We start from the raw sequence: 24,034 nt of genomic DNA, 5'->3' as shown, positions 1-24,034 counted from the left end.
GCGAAGTCACCCTTCCCGGAAGTCTTCTCCCTCTCTCATAATACTAGAACTCGTGGACATTCAAAGAAGCTGAATGTTGGAAGATTCAGGACAGACAAAAGGAGTACTTCTTTACTCAGCGCATAGTTTGCTCCCACAAGACACAGTAATGGCCACCAGCTTGGATGGCTTTAAAAGAAGATTAGACAAATTCATGGAGGACAGGGCTATCAATGGCTACTAGCCATGATGGCTGTGCTCTGCCACGCTAGTCAGAGGCAGCATGCTTCTGAAAACCAGTTGCCAGAAGCCTCAGGAGGGGAGAGTGTTCTTGCACTCAGGTCCTGCTTGCGGGCTTCCCCCAGGCATCTGGTTGGCCTCTGTAAGAACAGGATGCTGGACTAGATGGGCCACTGGCCTGATCCAGCGGGCTCTTCTTATGTTCTTATGTTCTGTGTTCTTAACAGAAGGGAGTAGAAAAAGGGGAATACCAAACAAGAGATGGATTGATTCCATAAAGGAAGCCACGGACCTGAATTTCCAAGATCTGAACAGGATGTTTACAACAAATGCTATTGAAGGCCGCTGATTCATAGGGTTGCCATAAGTCGTAATCGACTTGAAGGCATATAACAACAGCAGCAACAACAGTGACTCCTGATCCTATGCAGCTCAACATCAAGCCAAAGAGTGTGGAGGGCACAGATCAATTGGCATACATCCAACCAGAGCAAAATAGATCTACAATTAATAAGGGGGCCTGCATGAATCTAGAGTCTTTTGCTCATGCTCAGTCCAACTATACTTCCCAGGTTTCTTTGGGGGAAGTCATGTGCTTTAAATGTGAGTTGGACGTGCTTTAAATGTATTATGTGAACCTGCATTATTACATAAACTTTGCCTACATATAAATCATTTTAATTAAATTTTAAAATAGAAATATGCTACAAAGTTTACTGGGTGACCATGGGCTACGCACCATCTCTCAGCCTAATCTGCCCCTCAAGGTGAAAGCAAAACAGGACCATGACCACCCCAAGGAAGGGCACATTTAAAATGCAGAGGAAATAATAATTTGTAAATAATAATTTACAACCATAGTGTGAAATCAGATACATATCAACACATAGTATGAAGAAATGTTTATATGAGCATGAATGTCAAAGATGTTTATTATGTACATGTTAGGTTTGGAAATAATATGGATTTTGTATAAAGAAGATGTTGGTTTATTTTCTGGTGACCTGTCCCTAAACATTCCAGTGGCTGAGTGAATAAAAGCCTGATTAAACTGGACATGTGCCTTTCTCCTATTTTTCTGTGCATATCTATATTTTTGTTTCATATAATGTTTCTGGTGGTATCTTAAAAGAATGCCTATACTGCATTTACATAGTTGTAGACCTTGACATGCATACCCCTACCAAAGTAGAAGATGAAACCTGAGTGTTATTCTTAGTTTAATGATCCCCCTTGTAACTGAAACTCCCCTGTGCTATCTATCTTTCGTTCCCCTGACTCTGAGTGCTTATCTCAAGGTCGCAGAAACTATGCAAGCCTCTGTCTGAAAGAAGGCAAGATGTTCCTGGCTTTTGTTATCCTAAAGCACCCCTCTTTCTATATCTAAGATATTACTTTGTCTAGTAGTGTTTTTCTGTTTCTTTATGACGTCTGCTCCCCATTTTTGTAACCATTGGGGAAACTATATAATCTGCTGCATTTCAATAAACGGGGTTCCCACTTCTGAAAGGCAACTTGCTTGCAGGTCTTGGGACCCCTTTGCAAGGTAATACTGTGTGTGTGTGTTATTTCCTGGCTTCTGACAATAGGCTTTTGCTCTCAACTCCGCACCTTCCCGGGTGTATGTGAGCTGAGTAGACAGTGACAGCTTGCGTGTTGGGTTTGGACCTAACATACAAAACCTGTAAATATATTTATAGTGCAATCCTATCCATGTTTACTCAGAAGCAAGTCCCAATGTATTCAATGGGGCTTACTCAGACTGGGAAGCATGCACAGGGTGTTGGATTTTAAATGGCTTTATTTCTTGTTGTGAGCTGCCTTGGTTTCCAACCCTAGCTCACAGGATTGTTGGAATGACTACATATACACACACGCACTGGAGATGTAATACAATACATACATCCCATATAATACATACCATACACCCCATATAATAGTTTATTGTCAAAACTAGTTGGCCATTGCAGAACATTTTTTTCAAAAAATAAGAATTTGTTTTCTGCCAAATAAAAGCAGTGACACCTAAGAGAAAGATTTACAGCAGAATATTCACTCAAAAATCCCATTGATTTTCAGCACAATCCTAACCATGTCTACTCAAAAGTAAGTCCTACTGAATTCAGTGGGGTTAGCTCCCAGGTACAGTATATGGAATTACCATTGCTAATTAATAAGACAAATAAAGTGCCCTCTTCAACAGTCCAGTAAAATTTAAACTTCTTTGACTCCTTAATTAGAAAAGCATAGCACAGAAGCATGTATACTTTTTAAAACTTCTGTTCAAAAATTATTTGAAAGATAATACAATATGCCATTTTTGGAAGTAATTAAAAAAACCCTGCATGTACACTTTTATACCTGCCAAGATTCTGCTGTGATATTCTGTTGTAGTGTAATCCTATGCATGTTTACTCAGAAGCAAGTCCAATCCTGTACAGAGAAAGTACCATTTATGCTGCTAAAAGCTATATATTACCTGAATTCCTTATGTGAGACAAGCAGGAAAAGGGAACTGTGAGTTTAGCTATTGCCTGCAGTTAAATAAATCTTGTCAATCACAACCTTGACTTCACTTATTGGCTAAAAACCAGAAAGGCGGGGATTAGAGCAGATGGTACTAACAGAAGTTGTGGTGGGCAGTGGCTGACATTTGGCTTACATCTTTTGAAGGAGACCACCTAGAAACTTATTTTTTTTTAAAAAAAAAAGCGGTCCAGAGATTAAGGTGTCTTACCTGGAGACCTGGAGAGGGCCCCTCAAAAAACAGAGTCTCTGGGCAAAAAACGGACACCTGGCAACCCTATTCTGTGATGTTTCTCCTTGCGTCCTTTCATTCTTCTTTTGTCAAGAAGTGACAATGACAGGTTCCCTGTTGAGTGAATATGGTTCTTCTCTTCAGCCAAATTTGACTATCCCCTTGACCTATGTCTCACATCATTGTTGTCATATGGTCCTTTCACAGCCTCTCCTTTTGTAACCTGTGGCAATGACTTTTCATGTTCAAACTAAAGATGGCCTTCTTTAATTTCTACAGCTGTTCCACTCCTTCTCCTCAGTGCTCCTGAAGTATGGTCTTAGCTGTGCTCACACACGTAGCATAGTCACACTGTGCAGGTTGGCTAAGGCACGGCCTTAGCTGCTGCTCTGTCCTATATTGGAAGAGGCTGGAAATGCCTCTTAATGCCATCCAGTCAGCCTGATTCAGTTCCCTTGGGAGCCTCAAGCTCAGGTTCTCCATTCTGCAGATGGGGAAAAGGCTTCCCACAGGTTGATTTGGCATTGCCCCCTTGCCCATGCCAATTTTATGTATGTTTCCTCATAAGTCCATTCCTTCCTGTTTCTGTATTATTCTATGGTGTTTTTCAAAAGTCTGTTTGAAAACTGAAATACTTAAGTGCCTATTTTATCTCAATGCATGCATTTCTTAATGCATTTTATCCTAAAATACACATTTAAAAATGCACTTTGGTCCTTTTTTGAGGTGAGAACTCAAATTTGAAGAAGTACGAAATCTAAAGGACCATTACGCTCCAATCCTTGTATTAGTTTGGGAGGTGCCAATTAGGTCAGTTTGCTTAATGCGGACCAAACAAAATTCTCTTCCATCCCTAGTCATGTGTAAGGCCTTTCACAGATTCATTGACATTTTCAGATTTCCACACCACTTCAATTTGGAGTGCAAATACTGGAGGTTCCAGGGGGCAGTGAGCAAGGCCTACCACTTGTGTCCTAGATCCTTGTCCACAATAGCTTATTGCATCTGGGTGGGCAGGAGAGGGGGAAATTGACAGTTAGGTCTTGGAAAACTTGGAAATTCTGCACTGAGACACAATGATCCCAGCTGCCCTCAAGACCGCTTGTTCTTGGAGTCCTTCTTGGAGTCAAACAATTTTGATCACTAATGGCCTTATCATCTTCTTGGATAAGATATTCATGTGATTAGACCAGCAAACACATAATCCAGCCCTCTTTTTGAGAGCCCCAGCAGTAGGTACCAGGAGGTATAGTGAAAATTTTCCACTTATAGGCTGTAACCTACTTTCTGTTCATACCTGAGTTTCGGAACAATGAAGAGTGATTTTGAAGTGAGCATTTTTATTGCATAATTCCTTGGAGCACTATTTTTTCTCTTTCTTCAAATTCTTTCAGTACTACAGAGTACAGGACCTGGAAGCCATGGTTTATTGATGTCTCCCCCCCCTTGCTTATCTCTAGTTAGAAATGACTGTGGACCACCCCCTAGAAAAGACCGTGAAGAACTTGCAACTCTACCTGGCAAACAGTCCTATTCACATGGGGAAGAAGTACTTTATAAGTGCCGGCCAGGGTTTATAAAACTTGGGCGCATTAGATTTCGGTGCAACAATGGAAACTGGGAACAAGACATACCACATGTGGAATGCAGAAGTAAGTAATAACATAACTTTCCAAAATCACAAGCTATTGAAATACTTTGAGCAGTTTATTTTCTCTCTTTGTGATAAACATTAGGATGGCCCATTTTAAACATTTTAAACCATTTTCTTTTTTTAAAAAAACGACTGCAAGGTTATATTTCACTTTGTAGTCACTAACTCTTTTTCTGTTCCAAATGATTCCATAATTTCATTCCATTCCACTTAAAGAGATGGGGGGGAAATTAACATTTTCTTTTTAATTGAAAAGCTTGATACTGTCTTTATATATATTCACTATATATTCTGTATAACATTGATATATTTTATTGTTTTAATATTTTATAGTGCTGGTCTTTGACCGTAAAAAATGATTGATTGATATTCACTAATAGGCAAAAGAAACCCCACAAAACCTTGTGATTTAAGAATGTACCTATAGCCAATTGATATTTCTACCAAAATTTTAAAAAGCAGGAAAATGGGGCAGCTATAGTGAATACACCAGGAGAGCACGAGACCTGACCTCCTCTCTGAGATATTGTACTGCCCTACAAATTTGTCAAAATGCAAACACAGTTAGGGTTGGTTTTTTACAGTCCAATGCACTTTCTATGTAGCTTGAAAGAATTTGGTAATACCCCTCTGAGCTTATGGTGAGTGTGGCAACACCTACAATCAGCCCACATAACAGAAACAAGACATATCTTTTGCAGATCTTGTTTTAGCAGGAAGGAAGTAACAATTTTAAGACAGTTGATATAGTTCAGATAGTCACTTTAAATATGTTTGATGTACTTTGCCATTATAGTAAATTATTTTCTTTCGCTTCTGTTTCTGTTAAGTACAACAACAGTTTGCATAATTTACACTAAAAAAATGCTGAAAACAATTGTGGAATAATGGCACTGACTATTCTGCAGAATAGTCTCCAGGGGATATGAAGAGTGTCTCAGTTTGCATGAGACAAAAAAGAAGAAGGTGAAATATGTTCTAGAAAATTTCTAGATGTGCTCTATGTTTTTAATTGATCATGCCCACCCTTCCTTAAGTGGAGTGGTTTAAGCATAGCAGGCTGAACACATGCATCTTGGGCAAGCCAAGTCTGTTTTTTCCAGCAGCTAGATCCATTGCTTAAGTAGCAACATATTATGCTCAGTCTAATTTTACATCAAAGCTGAATTTCAGATTCATCTGTTAATGCACCTAAAATAGAAATAGAATATAACCTGCAGTTTAAAACACAAAAGGCTGTTTTCACCATCATATGGCATTGACCAATAAAAAGGCTTTGAAATTAATAAAAGTAAATTTGACACAGATTTCTAGGATGAATAATGAGAAAAATATCATTTTCCAGGTTAGATTCTTTGTAGAAACAGTAGTAACACAGAAAAGAAGCAAAGTAAGAACACCAACAAACATACAAAAATGTAGTTCTCCATCGTTGGAGATGCAGTCCTGATTGCAGATGTTGCCACTACTCACCATATACTGAGAAGCACATCTGAACAAATTCTTCCAAGCTACACAGTAAGTGGATTGGACTGTGAAAGACCAATCCAAATTGTGTTTGCATTTTTACAAATTTGTAGGACAGTACAATATCTCAGAGAGGAGGTCAGGTCTCCTGCTCCCCTGATGCATTCACTATAGCTGCCCCATTTCCCTGTGTTTTAAAGTTTGATAGAAATATCTGTGGGCTATAGAGTTGCTAGGAGATGCCCTAATCCCCTCACAGAGCTCACAGAACCTAACGCCCTCACAGAGCTACAATCCCCAGAATTTTCTAGGAAGAGGGGCTGACTGTTAAACCAACCTGGCCACTGAAGCTCTTTCAGGGGAATAGGAGTCTCCTAACAACTCTCAGTGCCCTTCACAAACTACACTTCTCAGGATTCTTTGGGGAAACTTCTGACTATTTAAAGTGGAATAAAAGTCTGGTGTGGATGTGGCCTCCTGCTTAGCCAAGCCAAACAGCTCTTAGTCTGGCTTTTAGAACACAGACAGTTGGTTGTTACTGAGCATGCATGTGCTACCCTAGTCTCCAATGTTAATTTTCTCAATTAAAGATCCACTATGGATTTTTTTTAACTTTTAAACTGCAGAAAGTGAAGGTCAGAGTATGGGGCAAGGTCAGTAGTAGGATTACAGGTACTCTGTGAACATGGCTGATTTTTAATTAATTTGAACAAATTATGAGACCACTGACAGAAAAAAGTCCAGTAGGGGTCTGGGTTTCTTTCTCTTGTTTTACATGTTGAACTCTCGATTCTGTCTGAATGTTTTGTGTATCACCATGCAAACTTAGAAGGTTATTAAGCAAGCGTTTCTGAGTTCAGGACTATACTTTTTGTAAGATTATGCTTTGAAATTAGCCTATGGGAAGCAGGAGAATAGCATGGGGGTATTTTCAATTTAACATGGTGGAATGTGAAAAATCTATGCTGGCTATAGTATACAGTCACTCTCATGGCTGTATAATCTACAGTAGGAAACTGGGGACCAAACACAATATTCTGGAGAATACATGGTTGCTGCCACCAGAAACAGCTCTGCATCTCCCTAGTTATGCCTTCTAAAAGAAGGTGTTTGATATGACAGCATCATGCTAAGACTTTTCCCACCAATCTTTTTACAGGAGGCAGATGGTGAATTAAAGAGGGCTGGGGACAGTCTGAGCACAATGATGTCACATGTCTTCATTTACTTCGAGTTACTGGAGAGACAGGAAGAGAAAATACAAGTTTGTTGTTTGGCAGGATTCATACATTCTTCATAATGTTGTTTCTCAAACACCACATTTTTCTAGCCATAGGTGTCCTGTTGCATTATATTTTACTTTTTAAAATTTCCAGAAAAGCCTTGTGGACATCCTGGAGATATCCAGTTTGGGTCTTTTGAACTTGTTAAAGGAGAAGAATTTGCTTATGGTGCTCGTGTTGAATATCGATGTGATGAAGGGTAATTTTTCCCCTCTCTTCTTTTCAAATATTTAATTATGCTAGTATGTTATGGACAGCTGGTATATTAAAAACTCTCCTGAAAAAATAGAATATGATGTTTATATTATATTCTTGTGTGAGTGGTTGTAGTGGGTTAATGCTGGGGTGCTCACCTGGCTCTTGGGCTTATGCTCCCATTTTACCACAAGGAATTTCAGTCAGAAAAAGAAGAGATCAAGGTGCATGCTAAGAAGTATCAAACAGAGGGTTTTTAAAAATCTTTATTAAGTCATGTGACAGATAAATAGTAAAACTGGGAAGCAACAAGCAAAGGACAAACTCTCTTGAGTTTGCGTCCGCCCTCAAAATCGGGTGGGGGAGGGAGAAATCTTGAGGTATCAGAAGGTGATCCCTCTGCCATCAATGTTGGCTTTCTACTACCCCAAAGTCATTCCCGGCAACTCCCAGTGCGTAGACACACTCCTGCATCCTTTCCCACCTCTCTCCTCTTAAGGATACGTCATCCTGGATGTGATGGGCTCTGGGCAGGCAGTTTGTTCAAGGGCTTCTGCAGATCCCAGAGTTTAGCCATGTCCTGGTGCTGAAAGGATGACAAATAAAGAGGAAGAGAGTGGGAAATCCCCCTCTCATTTTTTACTTGTGGCAACAAATCCTAGCTTTACGATGAAGGTAAGCAAAGAGGATAGGAAGGAGTGTGTTGCTATATTGGGAGGAGTCAGGATTGCCTCTCCAAGATACTCAGTTCTGAACATTCAGAAATGGAAATGTGGGTGTTGGAAGAGTCACCTCCTTTAGGGATAAGATCTCTGAAACAACGGAGCTTGACTCTCAGCTAGGCTGCGATGAAACTCTTGCACTATCCCTAGAAACAACTGGTTAGATTCAAAATATTCCTTTTCTAGAAGTAATTGTTGAATCTCAATGTGTTTCAGTTTCATTTTTTAAAATCTTCCAGGTATCAGATGCTCAGCCGTACAAATTTCCGTGATTGTCGTGCAGATGGATGGAGCAATGATGTCCCTCATTGTGAAGGTGGGTGGAATTCAGAGATATTGAGGTAGATTTGGAGTAGTCTGAAATCACTTAAGCTTCTGCAAAGTGGCCCCTCCTTTCTTTCTTTTTTCTGCCTCTGAGCAGTTCCTCCTGAAGGCTGGGCAACATACTGAGCAGCTTTTCAAGCTGTTGCAGCTGAAGGGTTTTAGCCACCCCCTGTGCTTTCCACATGTGCAGGGGAATTAAATCCATACCTCTGTCCTTTTAATGTTTTACATTGGTCTGTTGTGCACACAAATCCCAGAGGTCCATATATCAGAGGAGACCCCCTTAGAAGATCAAGGAGCCTTTTGCCTCCATTCCCATTCCCCAGGGACCCTGAGCTGGAGTTGCCCGTGTTTACATTGTGGTGATGTTGGTTGCTACATGAGGCCCATTTGTATCTCCTATATATAGATTCTAAGGGCCATGCATACCTCACATATACAGTGCCTCCGTAATGGGCTCTTGAAAAATACAACAGAGCTATCTCTCCTTGAATTTCTGAAATCTTTCTTTTAAAGCCTTTTAGCTCATAGCTATCACCATTTTAATTTAATTACATAATATGAAACAAATGAATCTCCTCATTTATTTCTTTATTTATTGCACTTGTATACCGCCCCATAGCCGAAGCTCTCTGGGCGGTTTACAGCAACCAAAAACATTAAAACAAATATACAATTTAAAACACATATTTTAAAAACAATTTAAAACGCAATTTAAAAATGTAAAACAATATATTTAAAAATGTAAAACAATCTCTTCATACAGGATACTTAGCTGCTAACTGAATGTATGTTCAAAAATACATTCTGATTTGTATGCTGCTCTTTAAAACAAACAAATTAGACTCCTAAGATACTTTTATGCAAAATGATACGGAATCACTTAGAAAATCTAGAGTTCACACTTGTTTAATATATTTCAGCACAAGTGTGGGCTAGAAGAATATCTATTTAAATTAGGGTAAGGTTGGTTCAGGACAGAGTTTACTCTTAGTGGCTCTATCTGATGCCATTTTTGTCAACAGAATGAAGATTTTGTAAGATTCCATATAAACCTTGCTTCTGTTGCTGTGGTGGTAATTAAGTTGAGAATCTTCCTCACAACAAAGATAAAAAGCTATTTATTTTGTTACACAGCGTTTGGAAATAATATTTCATAGGCAGTAATTCACTGAAGATCTGTGAATATTGGGGTACTCTTTGAAATAAAATAGCAAACAGAAACATTGACAAAATAATTCATGCTGTGACTGTGCTGTAGAGTTTGAAGATTTTCTGGTTTTAAAGAAGTGTTTGGCTGCTGTGATAGCCAACACTTTGGACTGTATATTGTATGCTATGTCCAATGGCTAAGACAAGAAAACTGAACTTGTCTTTTGTGGGAATTAATTTATTCCACACAGAGGTGGGATTATGTTTGATAGCTCTGCTCAGTAGTTTAATTTGGCCCTGTCTAGGTGCCTAACAAATTTTCTGGGGAAAAGTAGTATCATTACATTTCTTCCTTTTGATGAGTATTATATTTGTACAATTACTGTAGTAATTATAGTTGTAGTAACTCATTTTCTACTGTTTTTCTTGATCAACTTTGAAAAATATCTTGCTAAACTTTACCCAGCCATGTCCTTTTTTTTATATTTATAGTAAGAAAGTGTCTCCCAGTAGAAGCACCAAAAAATGGAAGGATCATTATGACAGGAGTACAAGACATTGACCAAGAGTTTCTATTTGGCCAGGTGCTACGATTTGAATGCAGTGGAAGTTTCAAAATCCAGGGATCTGATCAAATTTTTTGCACAGCTCATGGAAACTGGAGTCACACTATACCAACTTGCGTAGGTTCGTTGGGGAGGGTAGAGGGAAAATTAGGAATCAGAAGCAGCACATGATAACAGTTAAAGCGCAGAGCTTAAATAAATCAAAAAAGGCTTTACTCTTGCTAAAGAGATAGCAAAATAGCACCAAAGTGTTTGTATCAAATTATGGGGCTGATTCATTTGAAATTAGTACCATCAACTCTTCTTAGTCTGGGCTAACCGAGCCAATGATTTCATGAATCTTTCAATTTATTGATTGTTTCATTTCACTGGATCTCTGTGTTATAACACATGCCCTGATCACACATTAAGTACAAGTATACATGTGTCATCAACGGAAGTGTGTCTTCTAAGATCTTGGGTCCAGAGACATGGTGGGCTAGAGTAACCCTGCCTTTTTTACAGTAATAGCAAGGGAGAATTAGCAATAGAAGACAGATTCCAGCCAGAGGTGCAAAACAAAGGTTTATATTTATTGCAATACAACAAGCAGTAAGTATGCAACTGACGATAACTATACATATGCAGGCTATGCAGACAGAGTACAGAGTGGACAAATAGAGAACTTCCAGTAGCTAGTTATATGGAGAGAGAAAGAGACAGAGGTGGAGAAAGCTACTGTTGACGTATAGCAAGAGGGGAGGGTGCTAGGAATCCAGCACACTCTAATGGAAGCCTAGATTTAATAGGCCAAACTCAAAGATAAATGACACAGATTTGGGACATGCAGGGTTAGGGAGGACAGCTGCGGAATGAGAGGAAAAGAGACATTGAAATATCAATCATTGCCTATAATGCAGAGGAGATAAGTGGAGTAGAAGCTTTGTTCCAAGTCCTCTCAGTGACCCCGGAGTCTGAAGCTGGGGTTAGATACCAATGTTTCTTAGAGTGGTTTGTTACAGATTCTTGGCGATCAGACACCCTGGCTCTTTGATAACAAGATACAACTTGATATCCACAAACAACCAGGAAAAAGGCTGTTATTGGGGGTGGGGGCAACTAAAGATAGGCAAGCCTTCATAGGTTCCCTTGATCCCCCCCAAAGCAAGCAATCTGGGTCTTCATGAACTCTCTCATTTCACTTATGGCTTAAAGGGAGAGTGTGAGGTTTTATTTTTTTCTGTAGGTTCCTGACTATAATGGGAGAAGATAACAAAGATGGAGAGGAGGCAAGGGTACAGGGTAGAGAAATTAGGGAAGGGGAAGTTGAATAGGGCTGGAACAATCTTGGTGAGGGCCAGTAAAGACTAAATGAAGATTGAACAATGTAGTTCTCCAGGGGAGAAACACTATGTTTCCTAAGGAAAGGAGTTATCTGGAAGATTAAGTGAGCGATCTAAATAAAAGAGAGAGGCTATTTTAAGTTTCCTGCTGCAGGGATTTTAAGGTTGTTCAGGGACATGTCTCTCAGCCATTGGTCCTGAGTGCAACAGTGAAGGTGGATGCTGTGTGCAAAAATAGAACAGGTACCTCTTGCATTGAGACAATCATGATGAGTCTGGTAGAGACTCATGTGGAAAACTGGGTATGGGGGCAGCTAACCTTTACAGATGCTAATGATGAATGACCTTACTGGTAGAAACAGTGTTTTTGGAATGCTGATTACTTATTCATGCCAGGGCTAATGAATGAGCAAGTAAAGGAAACTCCTTTTGATGGCCATGCACAGGAGGAATCTGATGCAGTGTAAGGCATTTCCATACATCCAGAGTCTTTGCTCCTCCTAGGGCAAGCAAAGTACACCACTGCTCACTTTCTCTGTTGTGCTGCCATGCCATGTGCAACCACGTATCATAGAAGTGTTGGAATGGCTCTATCATTGCACACTGCTCTGCCACTGCCTTGCCCCTCCCCCTCTCAGTAACTGTATGGCCTTGGGAAGCCAGGTGAGCAACACCACCCCGCTCATGCCACCCTGCTGGTCTCTACTGACTCCTAGGAAGCATGTGGAAGTTATTGAAAATATTTCATGTTACTTGGCTTGATTCCAGTCCATTCCCCAGCTAGAACTATTTCCAAAGTTCCTCTTTTATTCTGATCTCATGCATGATTATGTGAATCCTGCTGAGTTCTGAATTCAACTGGCACCTTAGAAAAAGGAATGCAGTGAGATCTTTATTAAATAAACTTTCTGGAAAAATGTATTAAATTTCTTTTTTTACAAATTATAACTAAAAAAGCTAACAAAGAAATTGTGTCTATATTTTACAATAGAAATTACCTGCCAAACAGAAGATATTGATCATGGCCGTATAATAGCTCCAAAGAGAGTTTACAGGGAAGGTGACCGAGTACAATTCTCATGTGACACTGGGTATAAACATGCGGAGAGATCTGATGCTACGTGCACTCGGAATGGATGGAATGCAAGACTTGCATGTATAGGTTTGTATATTTCCAGTTCCTAGGGCTGTCATGGTTTCAGTGTAATCTGGGGCATGCTTACTTGGAAGTAAGTCCACTATGTTGTATGGAACTCACTCCCTGGTAAACATGCGTAGGATTGCAAATTTAGTCAATCAGATTAGATTAAAAGATTAGATTAAATTATTTAAAATATTTCAAATTGCTTTGAAAGTTATCCCTGATGAATTATGATGATAGAGTTTACATTTCTAGAACAATGTAATGTGCAATATGTTTTTGATACCGGTACTTACAAATAGGCATCCCTCCCTTCTCTCGTGTATAGGAGGAATGCTTTTCCTGCCATGGTGTCAGGAAGGGCACCAATGGCAGCAGCAGAGGAAGAGGGGGAGGGAGTTTCCTGCCACCACCCACTGCCTGAAAAGCTCTGCACATGTGAACAGACTTGTTTGTTTGAAAATCTGATTTCAGAATGACAGTTGGATGTCACAGCGATGAGCTCATATTGCCACCCTGGGCTCCTTCTGGAAGGAAGGGCAGGGTAGAAATTAAATAAATAAATAAATATTATTTTAAAAGGGAAAATTGTCCAATGGACTATGATCAGAATATCATAGAATCGTAGAGTAGGAAGGGGCCTATAAGGCCGTCGAGTCCAACCCCCTGCTCGGTGCAGGAATCCAGATTAAAGCATATCTGACAGGGGGCTGTCCAACTGCCTCTTGAAGGCCTCCAGTGATGGAGAGCCCACCACCTCCCTCGGTAAAATAGGTGTGTTTTTCTTTCTTTGGAACTGGTGGCGTTATTCATAGAAACAAAGGAAGCTGCCTTATACAAAGTCAGATCCATCAAGCTTGGTGCTGACTACGCTGACTGGCAGTGGTGGCTCTCCAGGGCTTCAGGGAAGGGACCCGGCCCTAGCTGGAAATGCCACGAATTGAGCCAGGGAGCTTTTTGCGTGCAAAGCCTGTGCCCCATCACTGAGTTACAGCCCCTCCCTGACTCATACACTGCCTGATTTTAAAATACATATACCGTAATTAATCAAGTAAGTTTTCTTTAACAAGACCCACTATTTCTGTTTTCGTTACTTCAGTCTTTTAATAACTCTAGATGGATTAAATGTGCATATCTTTCTTAAAGGGCCCATAAAATATTAACCATCAGAAAAAGCAAACCTAAGGCAGACTGTAAATTAGATAGGAACCTTTCTGAATGAGATGGCCCTGGCAAAGTATGAGTTTTCTGGGAAGATATGTGGTATTCTAGAGGAAAGGGAATTGTGCCATATAAGAAGTACAGGCAGAAAATAGTAGTGGGGGAGTTAAGGTCCTTCATCATAACCTCTTATACCCCTGTGGCTTCTTGCTGGGGGTCACGTATATATCCCCAAAATGCAACAAAAGCAAGCATTGAAACTAGGCCCACCTAGGACCACGAGAGCTTTGCATATCCTGGCTCTGGTGAGTCTGATGCCGACTCAAACACCTTGGTTGATGAATGAATAGGTTGCTTATGTTATGCCTCCCTACCAGACACAGGACACTTTGTGGATATTACCCTTGATTCTCCTGATGCAGAGGAATTCTCTCCTCCTGATCAAGCAGAGGTTACTCCTGACACTCCTCATGTGGCAGGCAGCCTATGTGGCTCAGCCTATGAACATATTTGATATATTGAGATGAAGTGGACCCCTCTGAACTGACCATGGGTCTTTTGAAGGCTCTTCAGATGCTTCTGATTCTGCAGCTGCTGACATATGTTTGTCTCGGAACACCCTCCTAGCACTGTCTTTCCTCAACTGTGGCATAAATTAATGGACCTTGGTGTTATTCATGCTTATTGACATATTACTATCCAATTCCATTATTTCATCCCTTGTGACATCCATGGATACAAAATCTTTTTTTTTCCCCTGCGGTTGGGGGAAGAGTAAGAAAAGTAACTTAATCTTATGTTAATTTAAAGGCCTTGCCTTTTCTGATGTTTAATATGTTATTCCTCCACAAACTAAAAACTCTGGGAGAGTGTGTGTCTGTGCGCGCACACATGCGCGCACATGAGGGAGACTCTAGAAGCAGTTGGATACGAGTTTTGTGACTTTTTGACTCTGTCGTAGTTGTTTTCTCAATCAGTGAAAGATTGACTTGTTCACATTTCCCTTGATTAGAGTGTAACGTGAGATGTCATGATTTCTTATACTTATAAGGCATGGTGGGAGCAAGACTCGTAACTTTAAAGGGTGTCATTAACTCTCAGCTTTGGAAATAATTTACGAGACAAACGTACATAGTTCCACCAATGACCAGCTAAAGGGTGTTTTTTTGGGGGGGAGGCAAATGCAGTGTCACCAGGTGTCCAACCTATTTAAGACTAAACTTAGCCTGTATCTTTAGACTTCATTTTCATACTAATGTACTGAGTTACATATACATAATCTCTAACAAATAATAGCCAAGAAATAAATTTGCTGCCTGATTTCTTGTTGACCAAATGTCTCTGTTTATTTCTCTCCCTAGATATTGTATGCTTCCCTCCGCAAGTTGAGCATGGCACCTTCCATGCTAAACAGAATCAGTACGAATATGAAGACACAATCCAAACACAGTGTGAAACTGGGTATCAGCTGCAAGGCCGCAATCCCGTTTCCAAGTGTACAGAGAATGGTTGGGTTCCTCCTCCAATATGCATACGTAAGTATGGAAAAGCCCATAGGGCTTTCCTGCCAAAGAGGTGGAATGCCTCTGGTACCACCACCTCCCTTTCTTGTGGCAAGCAGGGCTGGCTCTTGAGGTAGCATGTGAAGGGTTAGGCAGTAGTAGTGGAGGTGATAGTGGGCACTTCAGGCAGTCTTGAGCATTTTAAGTTGGTTAAAGTTATGGTCTCAGAACATCAGTCCTTTGCATGCACATGCCAAAGGATCAGTCTCTTTTCAGGGTGCATAATGGGATGCTCGTACATACCTGAATTACTATGTGAGGATTCTGCAGTGTGCTAGCTGTACAAATCACTAATCTGCACTTTCAAACTATAAGACTGGATTGACATATCTCATTTCCCCCACTATTTGATGATTACACATGCACACATTGATACTATACTGTTGTTGTTATGTGCCTTCAAGTCGATCAGGACTTATGGCAACCCTATGAATCAGTGACCACCCTGTTCAGATCTTGTAAGTTCAGGTTTGTGGCTTCCTTTATGGAATCAATCCATCTCTTTTTGGCCTTCCTCCTTTTCTACTCTCTTCTGTTTTTCCCAGCATTATTGTCTTTTCTAGTGAATCATGTCTTCTCATGATGTGTCTAAAGTATGATAACCTCAGTTTCATCATTTTAGCTTCTAATGATAGTTCTGGTTTAATTTGTTCTGTCACCCAATTATTTGTCTTTTTTGCAGTCCATGATATCTGCAAAGCTCTCCTCCAACACCACATTTCAAATGAGTTGATTTTTCTCTTATCAGCTTTCTTCACTGTCCAACTTTCACATCCATACATAGAGATCAGGAATATCATGGTCTGAATGATCCTGACTTTAGTGTTCAGTGATACATCTTTGCATTTGAGGACCTTTTCTAGTTTTCTCATACCTCCCCTCCCCAGTCCTAGTCTTCCTCTGATTTCTTGACTATTGTCTCCATTTTGGTTAATGACTGTGCCAAGGTTTTGATAATCCTTGACAAGTTCAATGTCCTCGTTGTCATCTTTAAAGTTACATAAATTTTCTGTTGTCACTACTTTAGTCTTCTTGACTTTCAGCTGTAGTCCTGCTTTTGTGCTTTCTTCTTTAACTTCCATCAGCATTCATTTCAAATCATTACTAGTTTCTGCTAGTAGTATGGTATCATCTGCATATCTTAAATTATTGATATTTCTCCCTCCAGTTTTCACACCTCCTTCATCTTGGTCCAATCCCAGTTTCCGTATGATATGTTCTCTATATAGATTAAACAAATAGGGTGATAAAATACATCCCTGTCTCACACCCTTTCCAATGGGGAATCAATCGGTTTCTCTATATTCTATCCTTGCAGTAGCCTCTTGTCCAGAATATAGGTTGCACATCAGGAAAATCAGATGCTGTGGCACCCCCATTTCTTTTAAAGTATTCCATAGCTTTTCATGATCTACACAATCAAAGGCTTTGCTGTAATCTATAAAGCACAGGGTGATTTCCTTATGAAATTCCTTGGTGCTTCCATTATCCAATATATGTTTGCGATATGATCTCTGGTGCCTCTTCCCTTTCTGAATCCAGATTGGACATCTGGCATTTCTCGCTCCATATATGGTAAGAGCCTTTGTTGTAGAATCTTGAGCATTACTTTACTTGCATGGGATATTAAGGCAATCATTCGATAATTATTCACTCTCATCTTTTTGGTTGCTCAAAAATGTGTTTGCGAGAAACAAATTATTGGCTTCACAGAATTCGGTAAGTGTTTCTCCTGCTTCATTTCTATCTCCTAAGACCCATTTCCCCACAATTCCTAGTTCTTCTCTGTTCCCTACTTTTGCATTCCAGTCTCCCATGAATATCAGCACATCTTGTTTTGGTGTGTGATCAATTTCTTCCTGTACTTCTACGTAAAATCTCTCCAATTTCTCTTCTTGTGTATTTGCTTTTGGAACACTTGGATGATGGTTAAGTTAATAGGTTTCCCGTTTAATCTCATTGATATCACTCGCTCAGACCTTGCGTTGTAGCTCCTAATTGCTTTTGCTTCATCACTTCTCACTATTAAAGCAACCCCGTTTCTTCTTAATTTCTCATTTCCTGCATAAAATATTTTGTAGTTGCCTGATTGAAAGAGTCCCATTCCCACCCATTTTAATTCACTCACACCAAGCATTTTAATGTTGAGACGTTCCATTTCTTGCTGGACAATTTCTAACTTTCCCTGGTTCATCCTTCTCACATTCCATGTTTCTTTTATGTGCGTCGTAAAACTCCGGACTCTCCTTTCACATCTGTGCGCATCAGCCTCTGGGCTTCCTTTTGGCTTTGACCCAGCTGTGTCATTCATTCATTCATTCATTATTCATTCATTCATTCATTCATTCATTCATTCTATTTCTATGCTGCCTTTTGGCCAAGAGGCCCTCAAGGCGGCTCACAAAAAAAATAAAATAAACACAAATACAAAATATACATCAAAAAAGAATACAGTGCGCAGGAATTTAAATAAGAAAATATTAACATTGTTTAAAAAAAGCACAAGGTTCTTTTAAATTTAAATAACAAAATATTAACATTGTTAAAAAAAAGAACAAGCACAAGATAATCTGTCCCAGAATGTAGTACTGCCACTTCAAGAATTGTAGTCCTCAAACATTGAGCAGCTTTTGCAATCGATTCACTCACCAACATCATTGGATTCTTCCCCGAAATCATCGTTCATAGATTTGAAGTAGAACTTGCATTGAACTGGTTGAGGAGCGCCTTGAAGTCACCCAGCATCAACCGCTCGGCCGGAATGGGCATCTGCACCAGGTATGGCGTCTCCTGGTCGTCCAGATGGTAGATGATCTTGGTCTCCGCCGCCTGCGTGGCTGCCGCCGCTCCCCATAAAGCACTCGTCTGGCAAAAGACTCCAGGTGCCGCCAGCTGAGCCTTGGCCTGTTTGTACAGAAGCAGCCCGTCCTGCCAGCAGCAGCAGCGGCAATGAGGCAGGCAAGCTGCCTGTCTGCCTGCCTGCCCTGCCTTGCTTTCTTCGCTTGCTCGGTCTGACGGCGTCTCAAGCCAAGGGGGCGGCTCCTGTGGGCTAGGCAGGCCTCTGTGTGAAGCTGAACTTTTCCAATAATTGTGGCCCAGGGGTGAAATAAGACACAGACACAATATATATTTGGGTTAAATAACGGGCCACTTTATTAACCAAATTCACATTGCATAACGAACCTACAGAGGGGAACATAAGTGCGGGATTCTCCTGGTGAGTCAGGCAAAGCCTGCTTGCAGCTATTGGGGCGATTCAACCCCTGCCAGGCAAGGGGCTGCCAATCTGCCAACCCCTTGCCCTGACCACACCCATAGGGTGTGTAGGAAGGCCAACCTGCGTTACCGCCTGCCCCCGGTGCCCTGAAACTCCGAGTGGATGAGACATGTTGGCCCCAAAGGCGACCCGTATCCTGCCTTCAGGCCGTATAACCCGCAGCTGCAGGCCTCTGGAACCGCCAATCACCTCCAAAGATGCCTAAAGGTGTCACCTAGCTGCCCTTCACCTTTACACTTTCCCGCAATTCCTTGCCATAAAGTGACCAATTAAGATATTAAGATCAAACAGCCAAATCAACCTAATTACCAGAAATGCACCCGTGCTAACCCTGAGCACCCTCACTGCTAACCACAGTATGGAGTAGGCAAAAGAAACCCGCCGGCTAAAGCGCAGGCAAGCCAAAAATTCCTAGTCAGCCCCGAAGCGACCAAATTAATCACACTGCAGCAGAGGGAGGGTAGGGCGGGTGCCGAAGAAGAGGAGGGTGAGGGGCCGGTGCGAGCTTAAATAGGCTCGGCCGCTCATCGCTCGCAGCGCACCTTCATGATGTCATGCCAGTCCTAACGCACCTGCCCTTCCTCTAAATGGCGGCTAGGGCTTCACCCCAGGCCGCAAATCTCGCCCCGCAGCCGGTAAGTACCGTGCGGAGCGGGGAGTTGCAGCCCAGGTGTGAAATAAGACACAGACACTATATTTGGGTTAAATAATGGGCCACTTTATTAACCAAATTCACATTGCATAATGAACCTACAGAGGGGAACATAAGTGCAGGATTCTCCTGGTGAGTCAGGCAAAGCCTGCTTGCAGCTATTGGGGCGATTCAACCCCTGCCAGGCAAGGGGCTGCCAATCTGCCAACCCCTTGCCCTGACCACACCCATAGGGTGTGTAGGAAGGCCAACCTGCGTTACCGCCTGCCCCCAGTGCCCTGAAACTCCGAGTGGATGAGACATGTTGGCCCCAAAGGCGACCCGTATCCTGCCCTCAGGCCGTATAACCCGGAGCTGCAGGCCTCCGGAACCGCCAATCACCTCCAAAGATGCCTAAAGGTGTCACCTAGCTGCCCTTCACCTTTACACTTTCCCGCACTTCCTTGCCACCAAAGAGGGGACAAACCTCTGTTTAGTCCCCACTTGCCCCACCTCCAAACAACAACTCACGCAGACCCCTCTGCAGGTCCCCTAGAAAGATGTCATTACCCATATCTGTCATATGGACTCCATCTGACCTATATAGCTCTATCCTACTGTGTGAGCCCAAAAGAGCCAGCCTGAGTTGCCTATTGACTTTCCTGCGGGTCCTATTTATGCCCCTAGGGTCACCCTCGCAATTCCAATGCCTACGGGGTAAAACATCAGACCACACCAAGTGCACTCCCGGCCAGTGTCCTTCGATGGCCCGGAAGTCAGCACACGCCTGCTCAATAAGAGCCCTGTCTTTCAGCATACCCAGGTCATTACCGCCCAGGTGAATAACCAAAACCTGTGGCACATGACGAACCACTGCCGACTGGGAAAGCATAGGAAGGAGCCCATTCCAGTGCATCCCTCTGCGGCCCAACCACTGTATTGTGGCCCACTGGCTAAGCCCCAGCTGTGTGCCAACACGTGGGAGTATGTCTGACCAAAGCAGACGTACCCAAGGCTGACGTCACCTTATTAACTGCATGCCACGCATGCCTGCCAAACTGAGGGCCATGCCCTTTCGTTGCAACTGAGGGCCATGCCCTTAAGTAATCGAGACCATCGTTGCCTCCTGAACTGCATGTCTGCACGTGCCTGCCAAACTGAGGCCATGGCCTTCCGTTGCCTCGCCAACTGCATGTCCACACATGCCTGCCAAACTGAGGGCCATGCCCTTTCGTTGCAACTGAGGGCCATGCCCTTTAGTAACTGAGGCCATCATTGCCTCCTGAACTGCATGTCTGCACATGCCTGCCAAACTGAGGGCCATGCCCTTCTGTTGCCTCGCAAACTCCATGTCCGCACATGCCTGCCAAACTGAGGGCCATGCCGTTCTGTTGCCTTGCCAACTGCATGTCCGCACATGCCTGCCAAACTGAGGGCCATGCCCTTTCGTTGCAACTGAGGGCCATGCCCTTTAGTAACTGAGGCCATCGTTGCCTCCTGAACTGCATGTCCGCACATGCCTCCCAAACTGAGGGCCATGCCCTTCTTGTGCCTCGCCAAGTGCATGTCTGCACATGCCTGCAACTGAGGGCCGTGCCCTTAGGTAACCAAGGCCATCATTGCGTCCCGAACTGAATGTCTGTACATGCCCGCCACCTGAGGGCCTTGACTCAAATACTGAGGTCATTCCCAACTCGGAGAATGACCACCACATGCAGAGATGTCCGCACTGAACCAAGCTGGAACAAAGTGGGTAGAAGCCCGTCCCAAAGTATTCCTCGCCAGCCAAGCCACCACACTGCAGCCCATTGACTGAGGCCTAACTGTAAGCCCAGGATAGGGTGCGCAGCTGCTCCATCCCTGTCCAGCAACATTGCCGGTCCATCAATGTTATACAGGTACAACTCCCTTCCAAGGAGACATCTGATTGCTGGAGGGCCCATCGAGACAAATCTCCCTTGGATCCGGCCACCACCTCACCTATCCTAAAAGCTCCAAAAACCAGCATAAGGGCTGCCGCCTGGAATAGTCTGGCTTCATAGCTTAAGGAGCATACTGTTTTTCACTGGCCCACCATACTCAATAAAATGTCCCGTGAGAAAGGGCAACGGGGATCGAGGGTGGCAGGGTGTTCTCTAGCCCACCCAGCTAACATACGGCAGACTCTAAAGTCCCTGGAATAAGTGGGGAAATCATCAGCCTTTACCTCGAAGTGCTTGGACTGAGAGGCCGAGTCTCCAGCCATTCACTAGACAATCCCAGCAGGTGACTCACCGAATAGGCCACTCTGGTGCATAGCCCTTGCCGGCCCAGAAGTCCTGGGGAAACCCACTCCTGCATTCTGATAGCTGTTGAGCATGCTGGGGCGACAGACCGGCTTATGGCCATCTTTGACTCTGCTCCCCAATCTCCCAATGTGCGGTTGCACAGCACAGCTGAACCACTCCACCTGAGTCCATGACAGCACCTCAATAAAACAGTGTCAATACTCTTGACTGAGTCTCTTACCATGCCCCAAAAGAAAACATTAAAATCTGGGCACTAGAGAACAAAGGAACAGACAAGGGCCATAACCATACCGTTCCGAAATAGAAGGAAGTCACAGACCTGTCCCATGACCATGTTATCCCACTAAAATGGACGGGAGAGTTCCCAAGCCTCACTGCCTATAAGTCCAAGCCTGCAGCCAGCACAAAAACCCCGATGCATCCATGGACTTCCAGTTCTACCTCCCAGCCCTACCTAGAGATGCTATGGACCTTCAGCTTGCAGTTCAGATGCTCTAGCCCTGAGCTATGTCACGTAATTCTACAGCAAGTTAGTTAGTTCTTCCCCAGGAGTGTGGGAAAACTAGACCAAATGATTTGGGCCAGAATAGAAAATGTTGCCTGCAGTTTGGCTCTAATTTCTTGATCAATATTTGATCACAACAAGCATTAAATTATTATACAGCCATAACCCTGAACCTGTAGTAAGGCTGTGAAAGCCCTGCTATGACCTCATAAACCACCGGAAAAGTCCTCTAATACCAGGAGGGCAGACAAGAAACACTTTCTTGGCCTAACTGGCATGAAGCCCTTACTGACTGACCACATGAGTATGATTGGCGGTGAATTAGGTGGTATGCCCAGGAAGGTTAACACCGGGCAGGATGGTCCATTGACACAGCCATTAAGATGAACCAGTTACATAGCCATTCCATAATCTGTGACATCAGGTGTTAACATGCACCCAAATTTTTTACCCTCTCGTCCCAACAGCCCCTTCAAGGAAGGAAGCGCTCCGTGTGAAAATAGAGCAGCCCATATGTAATGCTCCACCTCATAGAATTGACTGAAAAGGCAAAAAAACCCAGCAGCTATAAATCCCCTTGTAACCCCACTGGTAGGAAGCCATTACTGATTGCCATTCCGTCTATGCCCAAGACAAATTTAAGAGTGCAGGCCCTTAACGCAAGCCCTGAGACTACAATATGGGATCCAGAAACTGAAAGAAAACCCCATAACAAAACAAACCTCCCCAGGAACTGGGCAGTCTGCAAGCAAGGTCCCAGTACCTCGAGCTTAACAGGGGAGGAACGCTTTCCTTGAGCAGCTACTGCTGGGTGCTTCTCCTCACCGCTGTGAGGGCCACTGGCCTCATATTTCCCTGTTTCACATAAAGAAAGGAAATAATTTATGAGTAAGCACACGTTCCCAGCCACCATTTTAGTGCAGCTAACCCAGTTCCCCAAAGCACAGATACTGGAGATATGGCGCTGCCACCCATATTTGGCCCATTGCAGCGGCCTCCCCCTTGTAGGCTTCCAAACACCTATTATAATAGATGTCCAAAATGCAAAATTAACATCCTATATCCCTTTCTAGTAAATGATATCATAAATCCAAGAGCAGCAGATGCTGAGGATGTGTTTCTGCCACCACTATGTGGCTGCACTATAGCAGGTTTTCCAACACATATCAAAATAGATGAGGCAATGCAACCGTTGCACACTATATGTAATTCCAGGTAATGATATCAGAAGTCCTAACTAAAATGTAATTTCAGGTAATGATGTTTTGTTGTTGGCGCCACAATCCTCAGTAAAGGGGGGAAGAGTCTGCCTGGACCTTAAAAGGCAGTCCTATGTCAATAAGACTCTAAGATCCTGTAATATGAGGGATCTCTATTAGGCAAATCGGGCTTTCCTCTTTATTCCTATTCCCCAATCAATATGATTACCATCTGCTAAACTTTCAATTCCTAACTAAATTCAGGTAAATGCTTCTTCTGTCTCAGAGTGAACAAATAGCCTGAAATTAACACTTGGAATGCAAAAGGATCGCTCACTTAAGATACAGCGATTTAGACATTTTCTAGCAAACTGTTATCTCCGCCCTTATTATCATATAACTGTGAAAGGCCCAAAGGCTAAAAAGGCTCACTAGGCCGCACCAATATACTAGTATGTAGTATAATAATCATATAATTAAGTACTTCAAACCTCCTACATGCCTGGGCCTAGCAAGAAGTTGTACCTATGTCTGGGCCTAGCAAGAAGTCATAAGCCTCACGAAAGGGCTCTGCCATCACATCATGCATCCACCCTGTAATAATATAA

The 24,034-nt window shown here is 42.6% G+C and overlaps 1 protein-coding gene across 3 annotated transcripts in view; it reads left to right on the top strand.

Annotated features, from left to right (window-relative positions):
• The window catches only part of CFH (complement factor H), a 108,993-nt gene that overhangs the window by 27,089 nt on the left and 57,870 nt on the right, over positions 1-24,034 (top strand). For all 3 annotated transcript variants that reach the window (XM_061633980.1, XM_061633979.1, XM_061633978.1), the window contains exons 2-7: positions 4,438-4,629; positions 7,475-7,580; positions 8,538-8,614; positions 10,267-10,461; positions 12,654-12,824; positions 15,326-15,499. In XM_061633980.1, coding sequence (XP_061489964.1) covers positions 4,438-4,629; positions 7,475-7,580; positions 8,538-8,614; positions 10,267-10,461; positions 12,654-12,824; positions 15,326-15,499 — 915 coding nt within the window. The remainder of the gene's footprint in view (positions 1-4,437; positions 4,630-7,474; positions 7,581-8,537; positions 8,615-10,266; positions 10,462-12,653; positions 12,825-15,325; positions 15,500-24,034) is intronic.

The sequence above is a fragment of the Rhineura floridana genome, chromosome 6, assembly GCF_030035675.1.
Source record: "Rhineura floridana isolate rRhiFlo1 chromosome 6, rRhiFlo1.hap2, whole genome shotgun sequence".
NCBI lineage: Eukaryota > Metazoa > Chordata > Lepidosauria > Squamata > Rhineuridae > Rhineura > Rhineura floridana.
The sequence above is the reverse complement of the archived record's forward strand: the minus strand, read 5'-3'. Positions and strand labels throughout refer to the sequence as shown.